The sequence below is a fragment of the Triticum aestivum genome, chromosome 3D (assembly GCF_018294505.1).
Source record: "Triticum aestivum cultivar Chinese Spring chromosome 3D, IWGSC CS RefSeq v2.1, whole genome shotgun sequence".
NCBI lineage: Eukaryota > Viridiplantae > Streptophyta > Magnoliopsida > Poales > Poaceae > Triticum > Triticum aestivum.
The window spans coordinates 501,309,299-501,331,271 of NC_057802.1; the positions used below are offsets into that span (position 1 = coordinate 501,309,299).

A 21,973-nucleotide genomic window follows, 5' to 3' on the forward strand; every position below is an offset into this window, starting at 1 on the left:
CGATGAACTCGGAGCCACACCAAAACACCTGGCCGAGGAGGTAGAAGGCGTCGAATGTGTTGGTGAAGTGGGCAAGGAGAGCAACCACCACCCGGTTTTGGATGACCTCCTCGACGCGGAACATCGTTGGAGATCCCCGCGGGAGGTGGTGGTAGCCGGACGCGAGGAAGAACTCGGTGAAGTTCCTTGTGGTCCTCAACCTTGATATCGCCCACACACGTAGTGTGCGATCAACATACACGCCGGTAGGGTAGAGCCTCTCCGGCATGGTGGGTGGGAAGCGGTAGGTTGGTCCGGTGTACTGCATGGCTGGGTCGAAGAGCAAGAAGGGCAGATGGCAGAGGATGGGAGACGGATGAGGGATGGCAGAGGTAGAGGGTGGCTTAAATAGCCGTAGCGCTACATGTTATTTGGCCGTGGAAATAACGGGGTCAATGTGAAGTAGCCCGTTTTCAAACCCACCGCAGCATCGGGAGTGTACATGTGTGGGAAGCGGTGGTTTGAAAAGAAGAAGAAAAGGAAGCTAATTGCAGGCGTGGGAATCAGTGGTCATATATATATATATATATATATATATATATGAAAAAATAGACAAATTTTGAAGGGCTTGTGGCCATTTTGCATGATAAAAATAATTTTGGCCCTTATAAATTTGGTCATTTTGCATGATAAAAAAAGATAGAGGGCTTGTGGCCATTATACAAATGCAAAATGACCCATTTTTGAATAGTTTGTGGCCATTTTGCATGATAAAAATAAATTTGACCCCTATAAACTTGGTCATTTTGCATTTGTATAGAAAAAAGAACTAAATTTTATATGCCATGTCAATTGTTGTGTAATTTCAAACGCTGCAAAAAAACAGAGCCAACACGTTCACAAAAAAAGAGCCAGCATGTTCACAAAAAAATGACGCAATTCGACGGCCCAACCAAAGCTTGATTTCCTTTTGGGCCCAATAACACGTTTTTTTCGCGGACTCAGTGGTGAGCGAGCAGCTGAGCACAACCAATAGGATTGCCTCTCGCGGATCACCCCATGATCCAACGATGAGGAGCCGTCCTTGTGACCCAACGGCCCGGAGCCTGCGCGCAGCTTGCCCACCGAATTCCTTCTAGAAGACCACATCTGAGGGCTGTTGCTTGGCGCCAGGGTATGATCGGACGGCTGACTTTTGGAGCTAGGGTTAGGCGAAACCCCGCGGGGTTTTGAGCTGGTCAACGGGGTTTCAAAAGCTTTGAGTGAGCATAACTAATTTTAAAAAAATCAAAAAATATGAAACCTTCACCGTTCGTCGTTTTATAAGACACACTAACGAGGAAAAATACTAAACTTGGTCTATGGTCATTTTCATGAGAAAACCCTAGCTGGCACGATCGAGGTCAAATGAGCATCATTAATTTAAAAAAATTAAAAAAATATAAAGCCTGCGAGCAATGTTGTCTTATGTGACATGTTACCAACCAAAAATCATAAACTTGGTCTATGGTCATTTTCATGAGAAACCTTCACACATATGAATGAGATATCACCTACAAGATTTCATAGAGTTCAAGGAGATGAGGTAGGGTTACCTTCTGTTTTTTAAAAATTAAAAAAATCACCAAAGCTTTATTTCAAAGTGAATAAGAAGGATGTGAACTTAGTCCATTTTCATATTTTAAATGTGTTTTTAATAGTTTTTATATTAAAACATATTTTTTTAAAAGAAAATTTAAAAAATATGAAGATTAATTCAAAAAATAGTGAGACTTCGAATCTACACTATATAGATTGAATAGGTGTTAATAAAAAACATTTGGCTCATTTAGAGTAGGTCCAAAAAAACTTGATTACAAATGGGTTGTTTACCCTAGCTTGGGAGCTCATTTGGAGCACATTTCTCAAATTCAAATTTCTTTGACCTCCTCTAAATCACCTCAAATTTTGCACACATGATCTCCTACACAAACACAGATAGTTTGCCAAGTTTTTTTTTTGCATTTTCTTGAATTTATACTGTCCTCGAATGTCAGTTCAAAACATCGGATAATGAAACATGCTGGTGGGAAAAAAGCATGCATTTGATTTGATTAATAAACATGAGACAAATATCACATGTGATCAGTGAAGCAACACTGAAACAACATGTGTGATCAGTGAAGCAACACTGAAGTGACTTGTGTGATCAGTGAAGCAACACTGAAACAACATGTCTGATCAGTGAAGCAACACTGAAACAACATGTGTGACCATTGCAGCACCTAAACTCATAGTTCACAACATCTAAATAGAACTAACCATACACCACAGGCAAATTTAAGGACAGACAAATGTAGATAGCATAATACATTACTAGCATAATATAGATTCAGTTCAACACACCATAAGTTTACCAAAAGTAACCGGACCCAAAGTAACCCAAAAGATAAAGTTCATCACACCGGAGTCAAGGCCTTCGCGGGCGCAGCATGCTGACCCCTGATCATGTAGTCCTCCCTCGAATTGCTACATCCTCTGCATTAGACAAAAGGTGATCGAAGCGGCCATCCTTTGGCTTTGGCTTGGTGGTGCAGTAGGGGCAGTGCCACTTCTTGATCTTGCGGTTGTAGAAGGAAGCAATTCCCTTGGCCTTGATCTTCTGCCCCTCCTTGGCTGTGAAGGACGCGACGTTGCCCTTGTACACATCATCTCCAGAATCATACTGCACACATGAATGAATTGCATTAATACATTATAGATTCATATACACCATGTCAAAGGAACTAAATGAACAATCCAAATTTCAAGTAGGCTTACCTCATATTCTTTGTTGTCACCAAACTCTGGATCGTACAGGTCGTACTGGGCCAGCTTCCTCTCCCCCCAACCATCATCCTCCTGAATATACAATTACATCCATCACTAGTAGCCAATTGAAAATTTAGATATGCACACATGACACATTGATCACAGGGCTAATATACTCCCAATATACTATGATCCTATTTGCATTTTCCATTGTCATGCACACACATTGAACAACAGAGCTAATATAACTACATATTGTGGACAAATTTATATACTAATTAATCAAATAACTTCTTAAATAATGGATTCCATTTGGGCATATGACATTCAAAACCCCAATCTGAGTAGAATTCAAAAACAAATCTAATAGGGACCCAATCTAATAAGCATACATGCATGTAGCATTAAAAACCCCAATCTGTGAGCATTAAAAACAAATCTAATAAGCATACATCTGTGTAGCATTGAGGCACATCTAATAAACAGATCTATCTAGCATTTTTGCAACGAATTTATCCAACAAACCCTAGTATAAAAACCCCCATCCCCCCAATACAGAAAACCCCGGCTCATCCGTCAAACCAACTACTCTAACCATCTGAACTACCATATGAATCCACAATCTAACCAATCCAACTAACTCTACAAGCTAATATCCTAAAGCAAAGCAAGTGCAAATACATCCTGCTCCTCGCCAGGCTGCGCATCGGGGGTATCGGGATGGACTGCGCCGCTCGACGCCGTCACCTTCTGCAGCGCTGAGGCGGAGTCCGCCACCTCCTTCTCCACATCCGCATCGATTGCGAGTTTCCCCGCACCGCCGTGGACGCCGCTGACATCCGCGGTCACCGCGCCCTGCAGCTCGACCACATCTCCGGTCGTTGCACCGGTGTCGCCACGAGCTTCAGCCATCTCCGTGCAGATGGAGGCGATGAAGGTGAGGAAGAGGATGCGGTGGGGGAGAGCGAGATGGTGCGGTGGAGGCAGTTGAGGAGAGCGAGACGACGCCGGTGGGGGAGAGAAAGACGATGCGGCAGCGAGTGGATTTGGGGGAAAACCCTGGGAGGAATGGTAGGGCGATGCGCCGCGAGGTGGTTCCCCCTCATTTATACAATATGTGGTTTGTCGTCAAGTCTAGTATTCCGTATATTTGTGAAGGAGTCACTCCTGTTGATCGAAGAAGATTTGCTCAACTTGGCTCTCAGGAAAAGAACATCATCTATGGTCATATGACCAAAGGGCAGTATGATCATGTCGGTGCTTTGGAAACTACGATCATGAAGTGGTGAAGAAATTATTGAGGTCACTTGATCCTTCCTTTGAGAACTTGTAACTGATGATTTGAGAGCGTCCTGTCTTCAAGACATTAGACCCTGCTGACATTCTTAACAGGCTCAATACTCATGAAGTTCAACAAGCTGAGAAGAGATATCTGTATGATCCAATCTATGGAAGAGCCCGTGCCTTGAAGGAAAAAAGTTGGTTCTTCATCTGAAGAAAAATCTGAATGCAGTTCTGGTGGACCCGAGGAAACTGGCAGAGAGCTTGCACTGCTAGTGAGGAAATTCTAGAAGTTCTCAAAGAAAAATCGCTTTGAGATGTCTTCAAAGTATGACTCGAAGAAAACTGGAGAAACTTCTTTGGGGTACTACAGGAAGAGAACCTGCCACAAATGCAAGAAGCCAGGCCACTATATTGTTGATTGCCCTTTCTGGGAAAAGGAAACGAAGAAGAAGAAGAAGAAGAAGAAGAAGAAGTCATTGAAGTCTTCATCACATAAGAAGAGCAATTCTAGAAGAGCTCATGCTCTCGTTGGGAAGGAAATGAATTCGAGAAAGAATCTGATCCTGAGGAGGTTGAGGAAGAATCTGAGGAGGGGTCTGGCCTTGGTGTGGCGAACCTTGCAATCACTACCGCTTTCATAGTCAAGTCCATCTTCAACCATGAATAAATGGCTACTTCACCGATGCTGAAGCCAGCGACGCCGACTCTGCTCCCCCTTATTGCTTCATGGAAAAAGGTGTTAAGGAAGAATTGCCTCAAGCCACTGAATGGGTTATGGATCATGGCTGCACAAACCATATGACTGAGCTTACTTATGGTCTCCACTATAAGTGCTTCTACTCTGAAGCATATCACATTTGTCGACAAAGGGAAAAGCACAGTATTGGGTCTAGCTAGGGTTGCTATCTCAATGGATGGCACATGGACAAAGTAACGCTTTTTGAATCCCTTGGATACAACCTCATGTCAGTATCAGTGCTTTGTGATCTTGATATGATTGTCATCTTTGGCAAATATCATTGCATTGTGCTGATGGTTTCTGACAAATCCAAAGTCTTCGAAGGTTTCCGAAGAGGTTTTGTATATTGTAGATTCTTTGCAGGACCACGACTTGCCACATGTCCTATACAAAAATCATCAGAATGCTGCATTGGCGACTTGGACATGCTGGCATGAGGAATTTGAACATCCTTGTGAAGAATACGAATATCCTTGGCATTGAGGGCGTCAAGTTCAACAAGGATCATCTTTGCGGTGCATGTGAATCTGGGGAGATGATGATATCAAAGCACCCCTCGAACACAATCATGACTACTACTCATCCCTTTGAGCTGCTTCACATGGATCTTTTTGGTCCAACTTATTCCACACTGACCCTAAATTCATTATATGGCTTTGCCATTGTTTGATGATTTCTCATGTTACACCTGGTGTGCAATATCATCTTATACAAATTTGAAGTCCATCATGTCTTCAGATGCTTCGCCAATTGGTCCTTGAACAACTATGACGTCAAGATCAAGCATATTATGAGTGACAACTAAGTGTTCTAAGACTACCTTGAAAGTTTTGGAAGGTTTTAGAAGTTTACCTCGAAGACTTATCATGAGTGATTGGGCGAGATCTAAGTGATCTTAGCTCAAGGGGAATAAGGTGAAGACTATGTGTCTTCTGAGTTCAATCTCAAGCCTCTCCAAAGACGTACAGTTGTCACAACCACTGGAACTGGTCGAACGAATTCACTGTCTTCACCGAGCAGTCCCGATTCAATTATTCAACCCTTTACTTTCTGTAACACCATGTTGAAGACTTTGTCTCCCTCTCTCTGAATACTTTCATATTTCATCAATGCTTTGTTGTATCTTCTGTTTCACTGTTCTCAAGTGCGTCTGTTTATATGTAGGATTATTTACATATTCCACTATCTTGTATGCATGCTCAGTTCTATTCTAGTGACTTTGTCGTCATTCTAGCTAGCTTGCATACTTAGCCTAGTTTACCTTCCACTGACTAATTTCTCGAACTATTATTCTTTTAAGAATTCACTTCAAAAAGAATTTGTTGAAATCTCTTATTCACCCATCTCTAGTTGATAACTTGCAATTTCGGCTACCCTTAAAACGGACACACTATCCGTCCATGGACTGTGTTCGAACTTGTCCGCAGACACAATACTGGAGTCAGTCATCCAACCATATACCTGAAATTTCCATGCCAACAACAACAACTTTTCGCCAAATAGTTGGCACTCGGTCACTAGTGCCTTCCGCCGAACATGTGTGTATGTATTAAAAAAATACGGAAATACTAACGCCCACACGTGTGGGTGTTCCCCAACTCGCTCACACGCCTGGATTGTCGTTCACTGTCTTTTGCACGAATCTTGACACGAAAAGATGGATTTGGTGTGCCACATAGGACGGGGCTGGTGTGTGGGCGTTGGAGAGTTTGCCCACACGCCCGCACCATGCTGTTTGCCAGCTGCGCTGTGTGGGCGAACTAGTTTCTGCCCACACAACCACCACCTAGTTCATGCGTGAAGTGGGCGAACTGCTTTTCGCCCACACGACACTCCTACATTGTGGATGGCACCTGCGGTTACGCGAACATGGCAACTAGGTAAACACACGTGACAACTGTGATTCTTTGCTACACGGCAACTGCAGTTGCGCGTACGTGGCAACCAGATAAACACACATGGCAACTGTGATTAACAATACATGGCAACTATGGTTGGACCACACGTGGCAACTAGGTAAACACACATGGCAACTAGGTAAACACACATGGCAACTACTGTTTGACCATATGTGGCAAGTAGTTAATCACACACGGCAACTGCGGTTTGATTACACGCGGCAACTACCATAAATTAGACATGGCAACTATAGTTAACCAAAACAGATAGAGTTGCCATGTTTTACAACTACACTTGCCATCCCGGATAACTACATCTGCCAACCAGGATGGCAACTAAATCGTCATCCCGCATGGTACCTAACGTAGTTGCGCCAGGACGTGTGGGCATTTTCGCTTCGTGCCACACGCGTGGGATAGTGATGAGTAGTACTTGTTGGGCGTGTGGCACGAAGTAACCGCGCCCACATGTGTGGGCAATTCTAATGTCCGCCCCCACACAGCCCGTGTGGGCTGTCTCCTGCTCACATCACACACGGTGTGTGGACGCATGTCGAATATACCATACGTGTGGCAGTTATCGTCGTCCAAAAATTATCGCTCGAACTAATGTAGGCACTTGAGTGTAGCACTTGAAGAATTTTCGTTTTGAAACAATAGTGCTTCCGCCAAATGCTTGGAGCCTTGGAGCGTCCCGCCGTAGTGCACTTGAAAAAACTAGCACCTTCCACCATTTTTTAGCAGCGGCATTCTGCCATCTGGACGGAGAGAAGATACACGGTGACTTTTGATTTGTCATGAAGATGTTTGGACTCTTCTACAACCCCCTTATATACTTTCGGTTTGGGGATTTCGGACAGCCGTATTAGTACGCGGGCATTTTCCAGCGAACTAGGAAAGGAGGACAAACATAAAAAAGTACATGCACAACACACCACATCAACTACTCCTTACGTCTCCAAATACATGGCGTATAAATCTAGTCAAAAAGTCATTTTTTTAGTTTGACGAAATATGTAGAAGAAAGTATCAGCAATTATAATATTGAATAAATAGATTATGAAAATATGTCTAATGGTGCACATATTAATATTGATTTGATAATGTTTATCTTAATATTTTTGTATATATATTTGGTCAAACTTAAAGATCATTGACTTTTTGACTAAATTTATATGTCCTCTATTTGGGAATGAAGGTAGTAGAAGAAAGCACGAATGTGGGATGGCCGTTTTAGCTCTGGGGTCCATGTGCTCTTGGGTGAATAGTAAATTCAAAGTAAATAATAAATAAAATTTTAAAATTATGTTTTTGTTGTGTAGATTTTCTTGTTAGTGTAAGGGCATCTTCTACAGCAACCCGCAAAAATCCTCCCGCATCCGTCTGTGGACACGGGGGGAGACCAGCCCACGGATGCGGGAGGTAGCCATCCAACGGTAGCCGCATACATCTGGGCTTCCTTATTTTTTTTTCAAGTCCGCACGATCAAATAGCTGCATGCAGCACTAGTTCAAATTTTTAAAAAGTTTAAATATTCCCAACATTGTTGTCCCCTTCACCGCCCACTGATGCTCAATCAGATCTTCCTTTAGCGGCTCGTGAGTTGGTCGATGCCGAATTTTTTGATGCATTTGAAGACAAATGTGGCCGGATTCTGGTCCGAAAGTTGGATAGGATCATCCATGTTCTCAAATTCCAGAGTTGCGACAGCATCGTCACCCTCATCCTCAACGATGATGTTGTGCATGATCACACAACATGTCATCACCTCCCACAAGGTTTCCGGATCCCATTGTTTAGCAGGTCCATGAACAACGGCAAAACGGGCTTGTAGAACTCCAAATGCCCTCTCCACATCCTTTCTAGCTGCTTCTTGTCTTTGGGAAAAGTGAGACTTTTTCTGGCTAACTATATAGGCTTGAGATGGTGCTCACAATGGTAGCCCATGCAAGATAGATACCGTCAACCAGATAGTAGCCCATGTTGTACTCATGTCCAATGACAGTATAATGGCAAGGAGGAGCTTTTCCTTCAGTCAGCCTCACAAATAATAGCGATCGTTACAGCACATTGATGTCATTATGAGACCTGGACATGCCAAAGAAAGCATGCCAAATCCGAAGACCTCGTGATGAAACTGCTTGAAGAATGATGGTGGGCTTCTTAACATGACCCTGATATTGCCCTTGTAAAGCCTTCAGACAGTTTTTCCATTTCCAATACATGCAGTCAAGCGATCGAAGCAAACCTGGCCAACCTCTTGCTTCTGAGATTGCCAAGAGCCTCTCGGTATATGCCAGTTGGTTCTCTCAGGTACTGAGGTCCGAACACCTCGACCACGACAGTTGCAAACCTGACCATGGCATCTCCGCATGTGCTCTCAGACATCTGTAAGTACTCATCCCACGGATTAGTGGTTGTGCCAGATGCAAGCATCCGGAGTGCGGTCGTGCACTTCTGGTAACCAGAGAAACCAATCGTTCCCACAACGTCATTCTTCAGGATGAAATAGTCATCGTAGGACCGGATCGAAAACAGTCTTGCGCATCGGAAAACGCCAGCGAAAATGGTCAACTAGTGCATCGGGGGCAAAGTAGTTGGCCATCAGTGTCAAATGCCCGCGCGCCCTATTGCGGTTGAGCACTCAGTGACCCTTGATTGAGCCCTTGAAATTGACAACATGCTCCTCCGCACGCTCCGCGTCTTCAAGGACCGCCTGCATAATCGCCGTCTCATTGGAGTACTCCTCCTCGTCCAACGAGCCGTCGGACGACTCAACATACTGATCGTATATGTACTTCAAATCGAAGTCCATTGCTACAAAGAAGAAGGGGCAACTGTTTTCAGCTCTGGCGATTCATCGAACAGTTGTCGTGCATGGTGAGCAGAGCGGTAGCGAATGGTACCTGGCGGGGCGGTCAGGGGACAAGGTTTGAACAAAGACGGAGGAGAAGCTACAGGGAGCCCTGCTGGAGCGCCGGAGGTGACGAAGACACAAAGTTTCGGTAGGGGTGTGGCGTGGTGGTGGAGCGGGGGCTAAGGCAAGAGAGAAAGAAAGGAAGGAGAGAAAATAAGGAGGATGGAGTCGCGGGGTTCGGGAAGGGTTTTGGGTGGGACGGGGCTGTCGGAAAGCGACGTTTCGGGTGTCCGGACTCCTGCAAACCTCCCCCAGTTTTGTCTCCGGTTTGCGGGAGAAATCGCGTCTGGACCGCCCCGCGGATCGTTACAGACCCGCATAGGATGGCTTCCGCGGTCCGAACGGATGCGGGCAGTTTGCTGGTCTGCCTTGAAGATGCCCTAACAAGGGTATTTGACAATTTCCATGCGAAACGGGATGGCAATGTTTCATCGGTGAAAAAAAATAAGTATTGAAAGATCGTGGATGTCGCCTAGAGGGGGGTGAATAGGCGCTTTAAAATAATTACGGTTGAGGCTTGAACAAATGCGGAGTAAACCTAGCGGTTAATTTGTCAAGCACAAAACCTACAACAACTAGGCTCACCTATGTGCACCAACAACTTATGCTAAGCAAGAAAAACTACTTAGGTGATAGCAAGATATATGACAAGAAACAATATGGCTATCACAAAGTAAAGGGCTCGGGTAAGAGATAACCGAGGCACGCGTAGACGACGATGTATCCCGAAATGCAAGATGCCGTGATTCCACTAAGGGACCCTTGAGGGCGGTCACCGAACACGTACAAATGGCAACCCTTGGGGGCGGTCACCGAACCCGTACACTTTGGCAACCCTTGGGGCGGTCACCGGAACCCGTCAAATTGCTCGGGGAGATCTCCACAACCTAATTGGAGACCCCGATGCTTGCCCGGAGCTTTACACCACAATGATTGAGCTCCGAACACCACCAACCGTCTAGGGCGCCCAAGCACCCAAGAGGAACAAGCTCAAGGGTACCAAGCACCCAAGAGTAATAAGCTCTCAACTTGTAACTTCCACGTATCACCATGGAGAACTCAAACCGATGCACCAAATGCAATGGCAAGGGCACACGGAGTGCCCAAGTCCTTCTCTCTCAAATCCCACCGAAGCAACTAATGCTAGGGAGGAAAATGAGAGGAAGAACAAGAAGGAGAACACCAAGAACTCCAAGATCTAGATCCAAGGGGTTCCCTTCACATAGAGGAGAAAGTGATTGGTGGAAATGTGGATCTAGATCTCCTCTCTCTTTTCCCTCAAAAACTAGCAAGAATCCATGGAGGGGTTGAGAGTTAGCAAGCTCGAAGAAGGTCAACAATGGGGGAAGAACACGAGCTCAAAGGATAAGGTTCATTGGGGAAGAAGACCCTTTTTTATAGGAGGGGAAAAATCCAACCGTTATCCACCAACTCAGCCTGCGTAGCGCGGTACTACCGCACCTGAGGCGCGGTACTACCGCAGGGGCACGCGGTACTACCGCAGAGCCCCGCGGTACTACCGCCCACGCAGCAGAGACCAGAACAGCCACACATGCACTAAGGCAGAGGGCGGTAGTACTGCTGGCGCGGTACTACCGCTCCCCCTTGCGGTACTACCGTAAGGCAGGAGCTGTCCAGGGATGGGAAGACACGGATATAAAAAATTACATCCGTGGCTACTTCCGCAGAGTTGGAGTCGATGCAAAAACCCGACGCGGTAGTACCGTAAGCCAGCCGCGGTACTACCGCGCGAGGCGCGGATGTAAAAAATTACATCCGCCCCTTACTGCCGCGTACCTGCGGAACTAAGCAGGGACCACGGTACTACCGCTTACTAGAAGCGGTGCTACCGTGGGTCCTTGCGGTACTACCGCACCAGCGGGCGGTACTACCGCAAGGTCCTGCGGTACTACCGCTCTAACGAGCAGTACTACCGCACCCCCTAGTTCGGCAAACAAGAGCAATATTTGCATAGACAAGGAAAACATAGGATGCTTTCAAAACGCAGCTAAAGACAACAGTTGGATCCAATAAAACCAGAACCGCCATAACTTCTGCAAATGAGCTCCGAATTGAGCAAACTCAAGCTTGTTGGATACAAGACAACGAGTGGTATCAAAACTGCGACTGGTTATAGTAAGAAGAGGCATGGGAGGTATGCCTAACACATAGAGGAGTGAAACCTCCAACAGAGAAGAACCGGCATAACCTACAACATCGAAAACATCATAGAAGATGCAAGTGAACTCCGTTTTCGATGAACTCGAGCTTGTCAACACGATGACCAAAAGCTCCAAAACTCACAAAGAGAAGCAAACAAGAACCAAGAAAGATGATGCAAGGATGCAATGGTTTGAACTCTCTACGAATGATACGATCAAGCTACTCATCGAGAGCCTCCCTTGATAGTATGGCAATCGATCCTATAACCCGGTCTCCCAATTACCATCATGAGACCGGTAAAATAGAAAACCTGTCAAGGGCAAACCTTTGCCTTGCACATGGTCCACTTGAGCTAGATGAAGACGATCTTGACTCCCTCAAGTTGGACCACCTTTCTTGAATGCGTTGGCTCGAAGAAGACTAGTTGATTGCTCCCCCATACTCCACTATGGGTGTGCCACTCTTCCGCACATCTTCACAATTCCATTGTCACCACAATGGACGACAAGCTTCAAGCATTTGATCTCTTCGTGATGCTTCCTTGAACTTGCACACCGCAACCTAACCCCACAAAGACTCTCACGAAGATCATGGGTTAGTACACAAAGCGTAATTGACAATGCTTACCATACCATGGGATCGCTTGATCCCTCTCGGTACATCTTCTACGCTTTGTGTGTTGATCAACTTGATTCACTCTTTTACTTAGTCTTGATCAACCTCTCACAAGACCAATCTTTAGGTAATTCCTAGAATAGCACCTTGGTCATCACAAACTCTTCTTGAAATCAACAAATGTACTCCAAGAAAAGCCTATGGACAAAACCTTCAAATATAACTCAAGGCAACCATTAGTCCATAGAGATTGTCATCAATTACCAAAATCAAACATGAAGGCACCGCATGTTCTTTCAAGTATAATATTTAAAGGTACATTTGTCGTTTGCCTTGTTTTTTTACACAAGTCAAAATGCTTAAGCTTTCCTCCACAAAATTGCAGGTAGCATTTAAGTGTGCTAATGAACGCATTTAAATTTTGTTCTTTACTTTTTTGCCATTTGCAAAAATCTTTTTTGATGCATAGAGCATACACTCCGATGAGCCGAATTGAATTTTCGCGTGTGTGGATGTTTGCATGCGACAAGTATATAGAGTGCGCCGCGGTAAAAAAATTCACAAGTAAAAAACCAGCACGGGAATGAGAAAGCGGAGGGTTTGTTTCAAACCGCCAGCGGCAAATTTGACAATTTTGACCTGTTCACAAAATTAACTGTCTTTAAAAAAAATCACTCAGTTGGCCTTTTTGAGTGGCGCCCGACACGAAGACGCCACACTACACCGTGCAACGCCTAGCCAGCATCGCACCCCGGACTGCCACTAAATCAATGTGCAGCGCCTAAGAGCTAGGCGCCACACTGTATAGTTTGGCGCCTAGATCTCAGGCGTTGCACACTGACTTAGTAATTTTTGGATCACCCGGGTGCGACGCTGGCCAGGCGTGCAGTGCCTGTCAGTCAGGCGCTGCATAGTGTAGTATGGCGTCTTCGTGGCGGGCGCCACTCAAAAAGGTCAACTAAGTGAAATATTTTTAGGGACAGTTCATTTTGTGAAATGATTTCATTCACAGGTCAAAATTGTCAAATTTGCCACCGCCGGCTGCGTGTAGAGCTAACAGCTGTGCAGTGTCATAAAGCCAAGCTAGCAACCCACGCATATGAAACCCCACCCCTAAACCTTTCTCGGAGCAGCGGCCGGCGGCACCGCCCACCACCGGAGGCAGCGGCTTCACCGGAGCAGGTATGTCCTGTTCCCCACCGCTACGAGGAGGCGGCGAGGTGGCGGCGGGAGCACACGCCCCTCGCAGGTACATGGCACACCTAGCGAGGGGGTCGAGCGAGAGTACAGCGCGAGGGGATCGAGGAGATGGGCGCGACCTTCACTCCCGTTCACGGGGTTGTTGAGCACGACGACCCTCGTCGGTGAGGTCGTCGCCGGTCGGCGATGGTCGGGGTCGAGTAGCTAGAGAGTATTGCGCTAGGACTAGGAGGGAGAAGGGAGGGGATCCGTGGGTGCCGACGCCGGTGATACACGCGCGCGCAGCATTGCCTCCGGCGCATGTCGAGGCCGGGATCGAGGCGCCCCAGGTCGAGCCCGAGGTCGCGCCCCGCGCAAGATGGCGTAGCGACGGCTCGCCGGCTGGTCCGGCCCGGCCAGGCCCTGCACGACGCCACGCGCTGGCCGCTGGAACGCCGTGGCGTCACGGGCGTCCCCGCGCGCACCATCAAGCAGTGACCTTTGCACCTGCGCATGTAGGATTTGCAACCGGGAGCGCCCTTCGTCAGCGCGCCGGCCTGCTTGCGAGTGTGGAGCTATCGAGAACGATGGTTGGCAGGAGAGGCCCGCGTTTGGATGCAGTAGTCTATCTGTAACTGTTCTCATGTTACGTTCTCTTGCTCAAATGCAGATGGCTAGAGGCCTAGGTGTGCAGTTGGCTCCTCCAGCGCTGGCTGAGCTGGGGCGCGTCGGAGTGATAATCAATTTGGGATCCATTCTGGCTGATATTGCCCCATTGTAAGTTATATATAAACTGTACATCAGAGAGTGTGAGCCCTGTCTTTCATTCGAAAGTAACCTGGGAATTCTGATTTCAAGGATTTGTTCTCATTGCAGTTTTGTGGTGATCCTTTCAACCGATTGGAAGCAAGTGGACAAATTCTTCAGTATTAAATCCTCCGTGACTAGTGCTGTTATGAATTTCTTGGTGCTTTCTCATGTTCTTTTTGTGAACAAAAATGAAGATCAACACCGTGATGTTGTGTTTGTGAGTGTGGTTGGATTGGTTACTGCTACTGTTTATTCTCTCATGCTCCTAACCCACCGTGTGGTAATGAAAAAGAGCCATTTTGGCCGCGAGTTGGTAAGAAATAGTTTTCGCACACATTTCGGTTAGCTAATTAATAGATTTTCTCCATTGAGTTCTAGTTAACAATTGCTAAGGGACTTAATTTGCAGATGTGTCTTATCTTACTTTTCTTTCTTGGCGGTTTACTGGTGGTATTGGGTGGTATCTTTGTTGACTATCAAGGCACTGGGCTCATCATAAATGGGTTAGGGATTACTGTGGTTCTTGTCCTGAATGCACTCACTGTGATTCCTATTGTAAGTTATTATCCAAATAACTACTCCTATATTTCTATGCAAATTAACTCAACGCTTACAAATCCAAAAAAATTTCTTTTTGCAGCTGACTGCTAAGGGATTCCCTGACGATGATACCCTGGCATATACAGTGTCTATGTCCATGCTGAACACCTTCGATTCCATGTTTTTTGTGATGTATGCCCATTTTCTTGGATCGTTTGGGTCATTTCTATCGGTAAGTCCTCATTCTCATGTACTCCAAAATGCTACTCCCTCCGTTCCTAAATAATTGTCTTTTTATAGATTTCAAATAGACTAACACATACGGATGTATATGTACATATTTTAGAGTATAGATTCACTCATTTTGCTTCGTATGTATTCACTTGTTGAAATCTTTAGAAAGACAAATATTTAGAACCCAGGGAGTACTTAGAAAACCGTATTCACATGGGTGGTTTTCGGGCACGATTACAATAGAAGGTGAGTTTTCAATTGCTCGGGTTCCATAGGGACGGTGCTTTGGTGAGCCAACATTGAGCGGGTCTTTGGGAAAATTATCACATTCACAATCTGATCTTTAACCCATAGGCAACACCTCCTGCAATAAGACAACGACCAATATGATATTTCTATTTGATATTCTAGTTCTAATAAGTAAAAGCAAAATTAAAAAATATCAAGGTAATGCACAATATCATGTGAGTGTTACTCTATTAAAAGTTTAAACCTAAAAACTAAAAAGTGCGCGCGTGCTATTTGGGCGTCTCGAGCGGCCGCTCTGTCACACACATGCATGTGTATTTTTTTGTCTCCTAGCGCATGTTGGTGCTGGCATTAAATGTGTTCACACTAGTCTCATCGGTTAGAGAAAACAGATCTACGTACTTTTATTTCGAGATTTCAAATTCTTTTAAAGCCGTATCTTTTAAACCACACGTCGGAATTCAGTCCCGTTTTCACCGTTGGATTCATCATGACGAGATCTTTAAAACTAGATCCCGCATGGATATGTTTCGACGAAATTTTTTTGATGCCAACTTTGGTGCTATATGGTGCAACTAAAATACTGCATTGTGCAACTTTAGTAGTACATGGTGCAACTTTTTTTAAAATCAGTTGGCTTGTAATTTATTCTAGTTGTACACACATTGATATTTTAATTGGCTTATAATGTAGTCTACTTGCACACACATTGATGTTTAGTTGCCAGAAGGACTAGTTGCACACACATATGCTCAGTTGGCTTGTAATTTAGTCTAGTTGCACACATATTGATGTTTAGTTGGCAGGACACTAGTTGCACACACATATGTGCAATTGACGCGGCAATGTAGTCTAGTTGTACACACATTGATATTTAGTTGACAGGACTAGTTACACATATATATGCTCAGTTGGCGCGGCAATGTAGTCTAGTTGCACACACATTGATGTTTAGTTGGCAGGACTATTGGCACACACATGCTCAGTTGGCGCGGGAATGTAGTCTAGTTGCACAGATATTGATGTTTAGTTGACAGAAAGACTATTGTCATACACATATGCTCAGTTGGCGCGGCATGTAGTCTAGTTGCACACATATTGATGTTTAGTTGGCAGGAAGATTAGTTCGTCGAAACATACCCATGCGGGATCTAGTTTTGAAGAGCATGTCGCGAAGATTCCAACGGTGAAAACAGATCGCAATTCTGATGTGCGGATTAAAAGTTATGCCTTTTTAAAATTCTGAAACCACAAATAAATGCATAGGAGAACAAAGTGCATGCACCGAAAGATATGACTGTGTTGCTATTTAATACGTCGCGGGAAAATGGATTAGATGAGAAAGATTTCCTGATTAGGAAAGGAGACAAAAAATTTCCTTAAATAATGCCGCTCACTAATCATACTGGGCGGCTGGGCGCCGGCTAGACGCGTCCAAGTTTAAAACACCTTAGAATGAAGAAATTGCCTAACGCTATGGATATATCAAGGGATAAGATTCCACCACTTTTTGAGAAAAGTAGATTGCTTCAGACGGTTGCTCTTTTTTAGAGAAAAAACAGCGTAATGAAACATAGAAGCACGTTAAAGCGGAGTGTACAGCAACAAATTTAAGCTAAAGCACCATAATACATGGAAAGCCACGTGGTTGAAGGTCACATATGGTAACTCCCTACACTGATGTCACATATAATTTTTGCTCATCTTATAAGCTTGTGAATCATTGGTGATAGTGCCACTAGCTGTCTAACTATCCATTCCAGAACCTGGAAGTCTCTGTATATCTCTATCCTAATTTTAAAGACTCGGTTGATGAACTTCATTGGCGTGGCATTAAATTAGTTATCTGGAGCTGCCTAAAACAAACATTTTTTTATCTAACAATAAAAATCTGATGGACTAGTCTACGCAAGAAACAGGAGATTGGAATATGCATGCTCGACAACACGACAAGAGTAAATTAAAATCAAAGCGCGAGTCTGAAAAATATAGTCAAACCTAACACGACAAGAGTAAATTAAAATCAAAGCGCGAGTCTGAAAAATATAGTCAAACCTGTTCAGGTGAGATACCGATGATCTAAAAAATCCTTTGTTGAACATCAGTTTTGTAGATCCTCAAACTGCCTCCTCCGATCTATCAACAAGATAGAATGTCAGATGCATAGTATGATTTTATTTGCAGTAAGCCTACACATGAACATGGTAAAATAGATGTTGCTAAACTTATTATCGATATATCATGTAATCATTTGCACGCATTGCTTAACTAATCCATATATCATGTAATCATGTGCATGCATTGCTCAACTAGTCATTTATAATAGAAAAGGGCACTACATCAAGCAATCAGCTTTATATAAGTATCTTGGCGTCCAAATCCTGTGGGCTCAATGTGGAAGAAAATATACTATTTAGCAACTGACATTCGAAACACGCACTATCTAAACGATCTTATATTAGTTTACAGAGGTAGTAATACAAACAAACACAGTTAGTGCATATACATGGCGGTATGATATCATCTTAACATGCATAAAACTAAAAAATTATGTTGAATTTTTGTGCATACCAGTATGTTCTGCTATTGATTGGTTGTTGGAGGTGTGGATGACTATTTATCTAAGATAATACATGAAATGGTACATGACCTTCACAGTTGGTGCCTATTCAAACAGATGAAATAAAATAAAATAATATACTCCATTGTAAAATAATTGGAACAGAGGGGGTACTAAATTAAAGTTGCATACACACTTCAAAAGAGAAACGAGTGCCTCCACTCCATTGTAAGTCATATCATAAGCCAAGCCACAAGCTGGTGGAAGATCATTCATATCTTTGGATTTGGTGCAGTGAGAGGAGGGCGTAGAGCCTGTGTTCAAAAGGGGGAAGAACAAGGACACTGAGAAAACAGAAAATAAGATACAACATTTACTCTTAGCTAGCTATGAACGGCAAATTTATCTAGACTCTTCTGTTACTGATTTTGACAAAAATACAAAACTTACCATTATGTTAAAGATAAGGGCATCCCCAATGCCATACATCAAAAATTCAAACTTTACATACCAAATGTACGTGGACACGCCCGGGCGTGGACCGCTGACAGCTTTAGGGGAGCCGACCATCCAACCCGGTGCACCAAACAAAAGCGGACACGGAATTTTCATTAGTATTTAGGATTTTTTATAACATGGGAAAAAAATAAACCGACCCTAGCCTACTCTTTGCTGGCCGTGGGCATGTCTGTGTTCCACGTCCTACTTTGTGCCAGATGAGGACACGTCGTCTCCACGTCCTACTAGTCGGAGTCTACCGTCTGGCCGTGGACGGTCCAGCCTCGTGGTCCTTGCGACCCGACACGAACGACGCGGAGCTACCAACGTTGGCAGTGTTCGCATCCGCCTCCGCCACAATCTCCTCAAACAGGCGGTCGCGCTCCGCCTCCGCCGCAATCTCCTCAAACGGCAAAATGGCACATGCGCCGCGCATGGACTCGTACAATGCTCGCTGCTCATCCATGGTCCCCGGATTCTCTACGAGCATGATCGCGATGGCCTCCTCGCTCGCCTGCTCGCCGACGATCTAGCCCTCCACGAGCTGGTGCTGCTCAAGGATTTGCAGGTTGTACCGCTCCTGCAACATCCAAAACACGGAGACCAGCGTCGCCTGCTCCTCCAGCTCCGCCTCCGCCATGATAGAGTTGTATTGTGCCTCCACCTGCTACAAGGTGAACCTGGCAGCCGACGCTACTCTGCGTCCTCCATGGCCACATCGTCCGAGCTCTCCTCCGAAGAAGAAGCTCGGTGGCTCTCCCGTCATAATGCGGGCGCCGACATCATGGCGGCGTCGCGGCGAAAGGGTCTTCAACCACCCACGACTGGGCTCGGCCATTGGTCTGGAGGTCGAAGAAGGAGATGAGGCTCGGAGGAAGAGGTGGTGCGCCAGCTGAGGTAAGATGGAGTGTGATGGGGCTCGGAGGTGGCGCGGGTTTGTGTCGTGGTCAGCGCTCTTTAAATAGCGGGCGTCTAGGCAGGCGACGACGACTTGAATGCGTCAGGCAGGCGTAGCGACGACTTCTAAGGGCATGTACAATGGTGGCATATGGATGCATATGCCCCATGAGAAAAAGTAGGTTGAGGCAACTACATTGATTTTTTCTCCCAAACGCAAGCTACTACTAGTGGGCCTCATCAACGAAAAGAAATAGAGACTTTAGTACACATGCATCTCTACTCTCCACTTCAACTTTTTAGCTTTTTACACCAAACCACACTTTTTCTCCTCAAGCATCCGCCTCCTACAGAGGATCCCGCTTCCCCATCCAAACCTACTTTTCCTGACATCCGATCCTACATGGCACACGGGGCATCACCCTGGGGCTATGCATTGGCCATACCTAATTCACCGCGACTGCGTGAGTGCCATGCGGACGGACGGTCAGTCCGCTTGAATGCGGTAGGAAGCCGCCCTGTCCGGTCATGTATGCTTTGAACAGGCATTACCGCGGCGCCGAGAGCAAGCACACGTGGCGTGAGCGGCGGGCTGGAGCAGGCGCCTCGACCGTTACACCAGTGTGAATGCCATGTTGTTTGGCCAGGCATGCGCCAATGGCCGGTCCAAGTCCAATCTAGAACCGGCATGAATGTGGCGCGAAGAGCGGACTAGCGGTAGAAGCGGAACGAGAGAGAGAGAGTTCTGTGTGGGCCGTGGGTGTCGGACATCTACATGGTAGGTGTCCTGATGACCGCAAACCTCACCGCACTTTGCGTCTGGTTTGCAGGATTTCGGACGTGCGGGCCGGCCCGTGGACGTTTGATGCACGGCGTTGGATGGCACAAAGTGCCCGGACCGCGTTTACGGGTGGTTTGATGCACGGCGTTGAAAATGCCCTAACATTAGTATTCGCTGTAATATAAACCATGAATCCACAATAACTTATGTACCAATGCCAATCGAAATGACGTTAGCATGTAAAGAAAACTGTATATCAGCTGATGTTTTCGTCCACATATCCTTGATAACACATGTGTCATAACAGATCATGTTTGGATGTCTTCAACAAATTCTAAGATTCGCCCAATATTGGTGGGTATTGTGGTGATATAACATAGTACCATGTATCCTACTATATCAAGGTTCAAACTGTGTTAATGATGTATTATAGACAACGAAATAGCAATTGACATTCAACAAGAAAACTGCAGTCTCTAAAAAAACCAGTAATTTTTTTTCTAATATAAAAGGGATCTATCTGCCCTTTAGCAATATCCATAACTTTGAGGAAAAGCGAGGGAGTAGTTGTGATGGATTTAATGCATGGAGAAGGAGTTCTGAAGGGCACATTATCAAGGTGTAGATTAGATGGACACCAACATGGAAAGTGCCACTACGTAGAAATCCATAGAAGAAAGAGAGGCAAGGGGAGTGGGAACACCAGATCATACCTTGATTCTGAGCCTGAGAGGGGAAGGAGGCAAGATGCCCACCACCGGCTTGCGCTCCTGGCGAGCCACTGCTGGATCCTGAGAGGGGGACGAGGCAGGGAGCACGTCGGCCAGTACTCCTGAATCCTGAGAGGGGAGTAGGTGAGGAGCCCACCACCGGCTTGCCGTACGCGAGCTGCTGGAGAGGATGCAGATCTGGACCGCCGCCATCGTCGGCAAGGGAGAGGGAGATGAGCGAGAGGGGTTTGGATGTGAAGGACAAGGAAAGAGAAGTAGTAGTATTAGGAGGATCCTTTTTGCTAATTGTACGCGCGGCAGCAGGGGTTCCATGACAAATTGACAATTTACCTATCCTGGTTTTTGCTAATTGGTCTAACTCCTGGTTTTTTCTTATTTTTACGCAGGTGGGCAGTCTTCTGAATGTTTTGGGTGGGGTGGTACTGTTTCTCCTGTTGACTGTGCCTGCACTGCGGAAGGGGCTACGGAAGGTCAAGAACTGGTGTCAGTCATGCGCCGCAAGCTGCGGCGGCTTCTTTCGGCTCATCCGTTTCATTATCAGCTTTGGTCGCCACGGCAGGAACGACTGAATGGATCGAGAGAGTTTCGAAGAACTGCTTTGCCGGCGAAAACCAAAACTGTCCCCTTGAAACAAAGTTTTGTAATGATATGGCCACCTGACGATCAGCTATGTCGCCGGTGTGCACTGTTTGCAGTTTGTCCCGAAGTTTTCTAGTGATCTGGCCACGTGACGATTAGGATATGTCGCCAGTGTGCACTGTTTGCAGTTTCATTCGTACCCTTTATTTCTCACTTTGTAGGAGATATATACTAGTATAAGTTAACAGCGCAACGGCAGAACCATATATGGGTCATCCGATTCAATGTTATATGTGCTTGGGGATTTGCCTTGGTTGCTTTTTTCTCCTGATGTTTGGTTGCTTGTTGGCATGGTCTGATGGTTGTTGCACAAGCTCTTGTATCTGAATTTGGTTCTCCATGTTGGAGGGTCACTTCTCGCGCTGAGCTCTCGCCTTTCGAGACCGCGCGCGTTGTGCGTCACTCCGACGCCCGTGTCCACCTTCCTCTGCCGTCGGCCACTCCGGCGACGTCGTCCCTCTCCCCTCCAG

At 45.6% G+C, this 21,973-nt stretch overlaps 1 protein-coding gene and 1 long non-coding RNA gene across 3 annotated transcripts in view; one reads left to right on the plus strand and one right to left on the minus strand.

Annotated features, from left to right (window-relative positions):
• LOC123076401 (uncharacterized) overlaps positions 1–21,740 on the plus strand; it is a 33,589-nt gene extending 11,849 nt beyond the window's left edge. The window contains exons 2-7 of the mRNA XM_044498673.1: positions 13,398–13,567; positions 14,235–14,341; positions 14,441–14,687; positions 14,783–14,929; positions 15,015–15,146; positions 21,251–21,740. Coding sequence (XP_044354608.1) covers positions 13,398–13,567; positions 14,235–14,341; positions 14,441–14,687; positions 14,783–14,929; positions 15,015–15,146; positions 21,251–21,433 — 986 coding nt within the window. The 3' untranslated portion in view covers positions 21,434–21,740. The remainder of the gene's footprint in view (positions 1–13,397; positions 13,568–14,234; positions 14,342–14,440; positions 14,688–14,782; positions 14,930–15,014; positions 15,147–21,250) is intronic.
• On the minus strand, positions 15,267–21,140 carry LOC123080000 (uncharacterized). Of its 2 annotated transcripts, none has more exons than XR_006438170.1 (4): positions 20,847–21,140; positions 18,154–18,271; positions 17,453–17,533; positions 15,267–15,512 (listed from the first exon to the last, which is right to left on the minus strand). It is a non-coding gene; the product is annotated as an uncharacterized lncRNA (long non-coding RNA). The 2 variants fall into 2 exon arrangements; XR_006438171.1 differs by lacking the exon at positions 20,847–21,140 and adding an exon at positions 18,408–20,840.
• Positions 21,741–21,973: the final 233 nt, after the last annotated feature.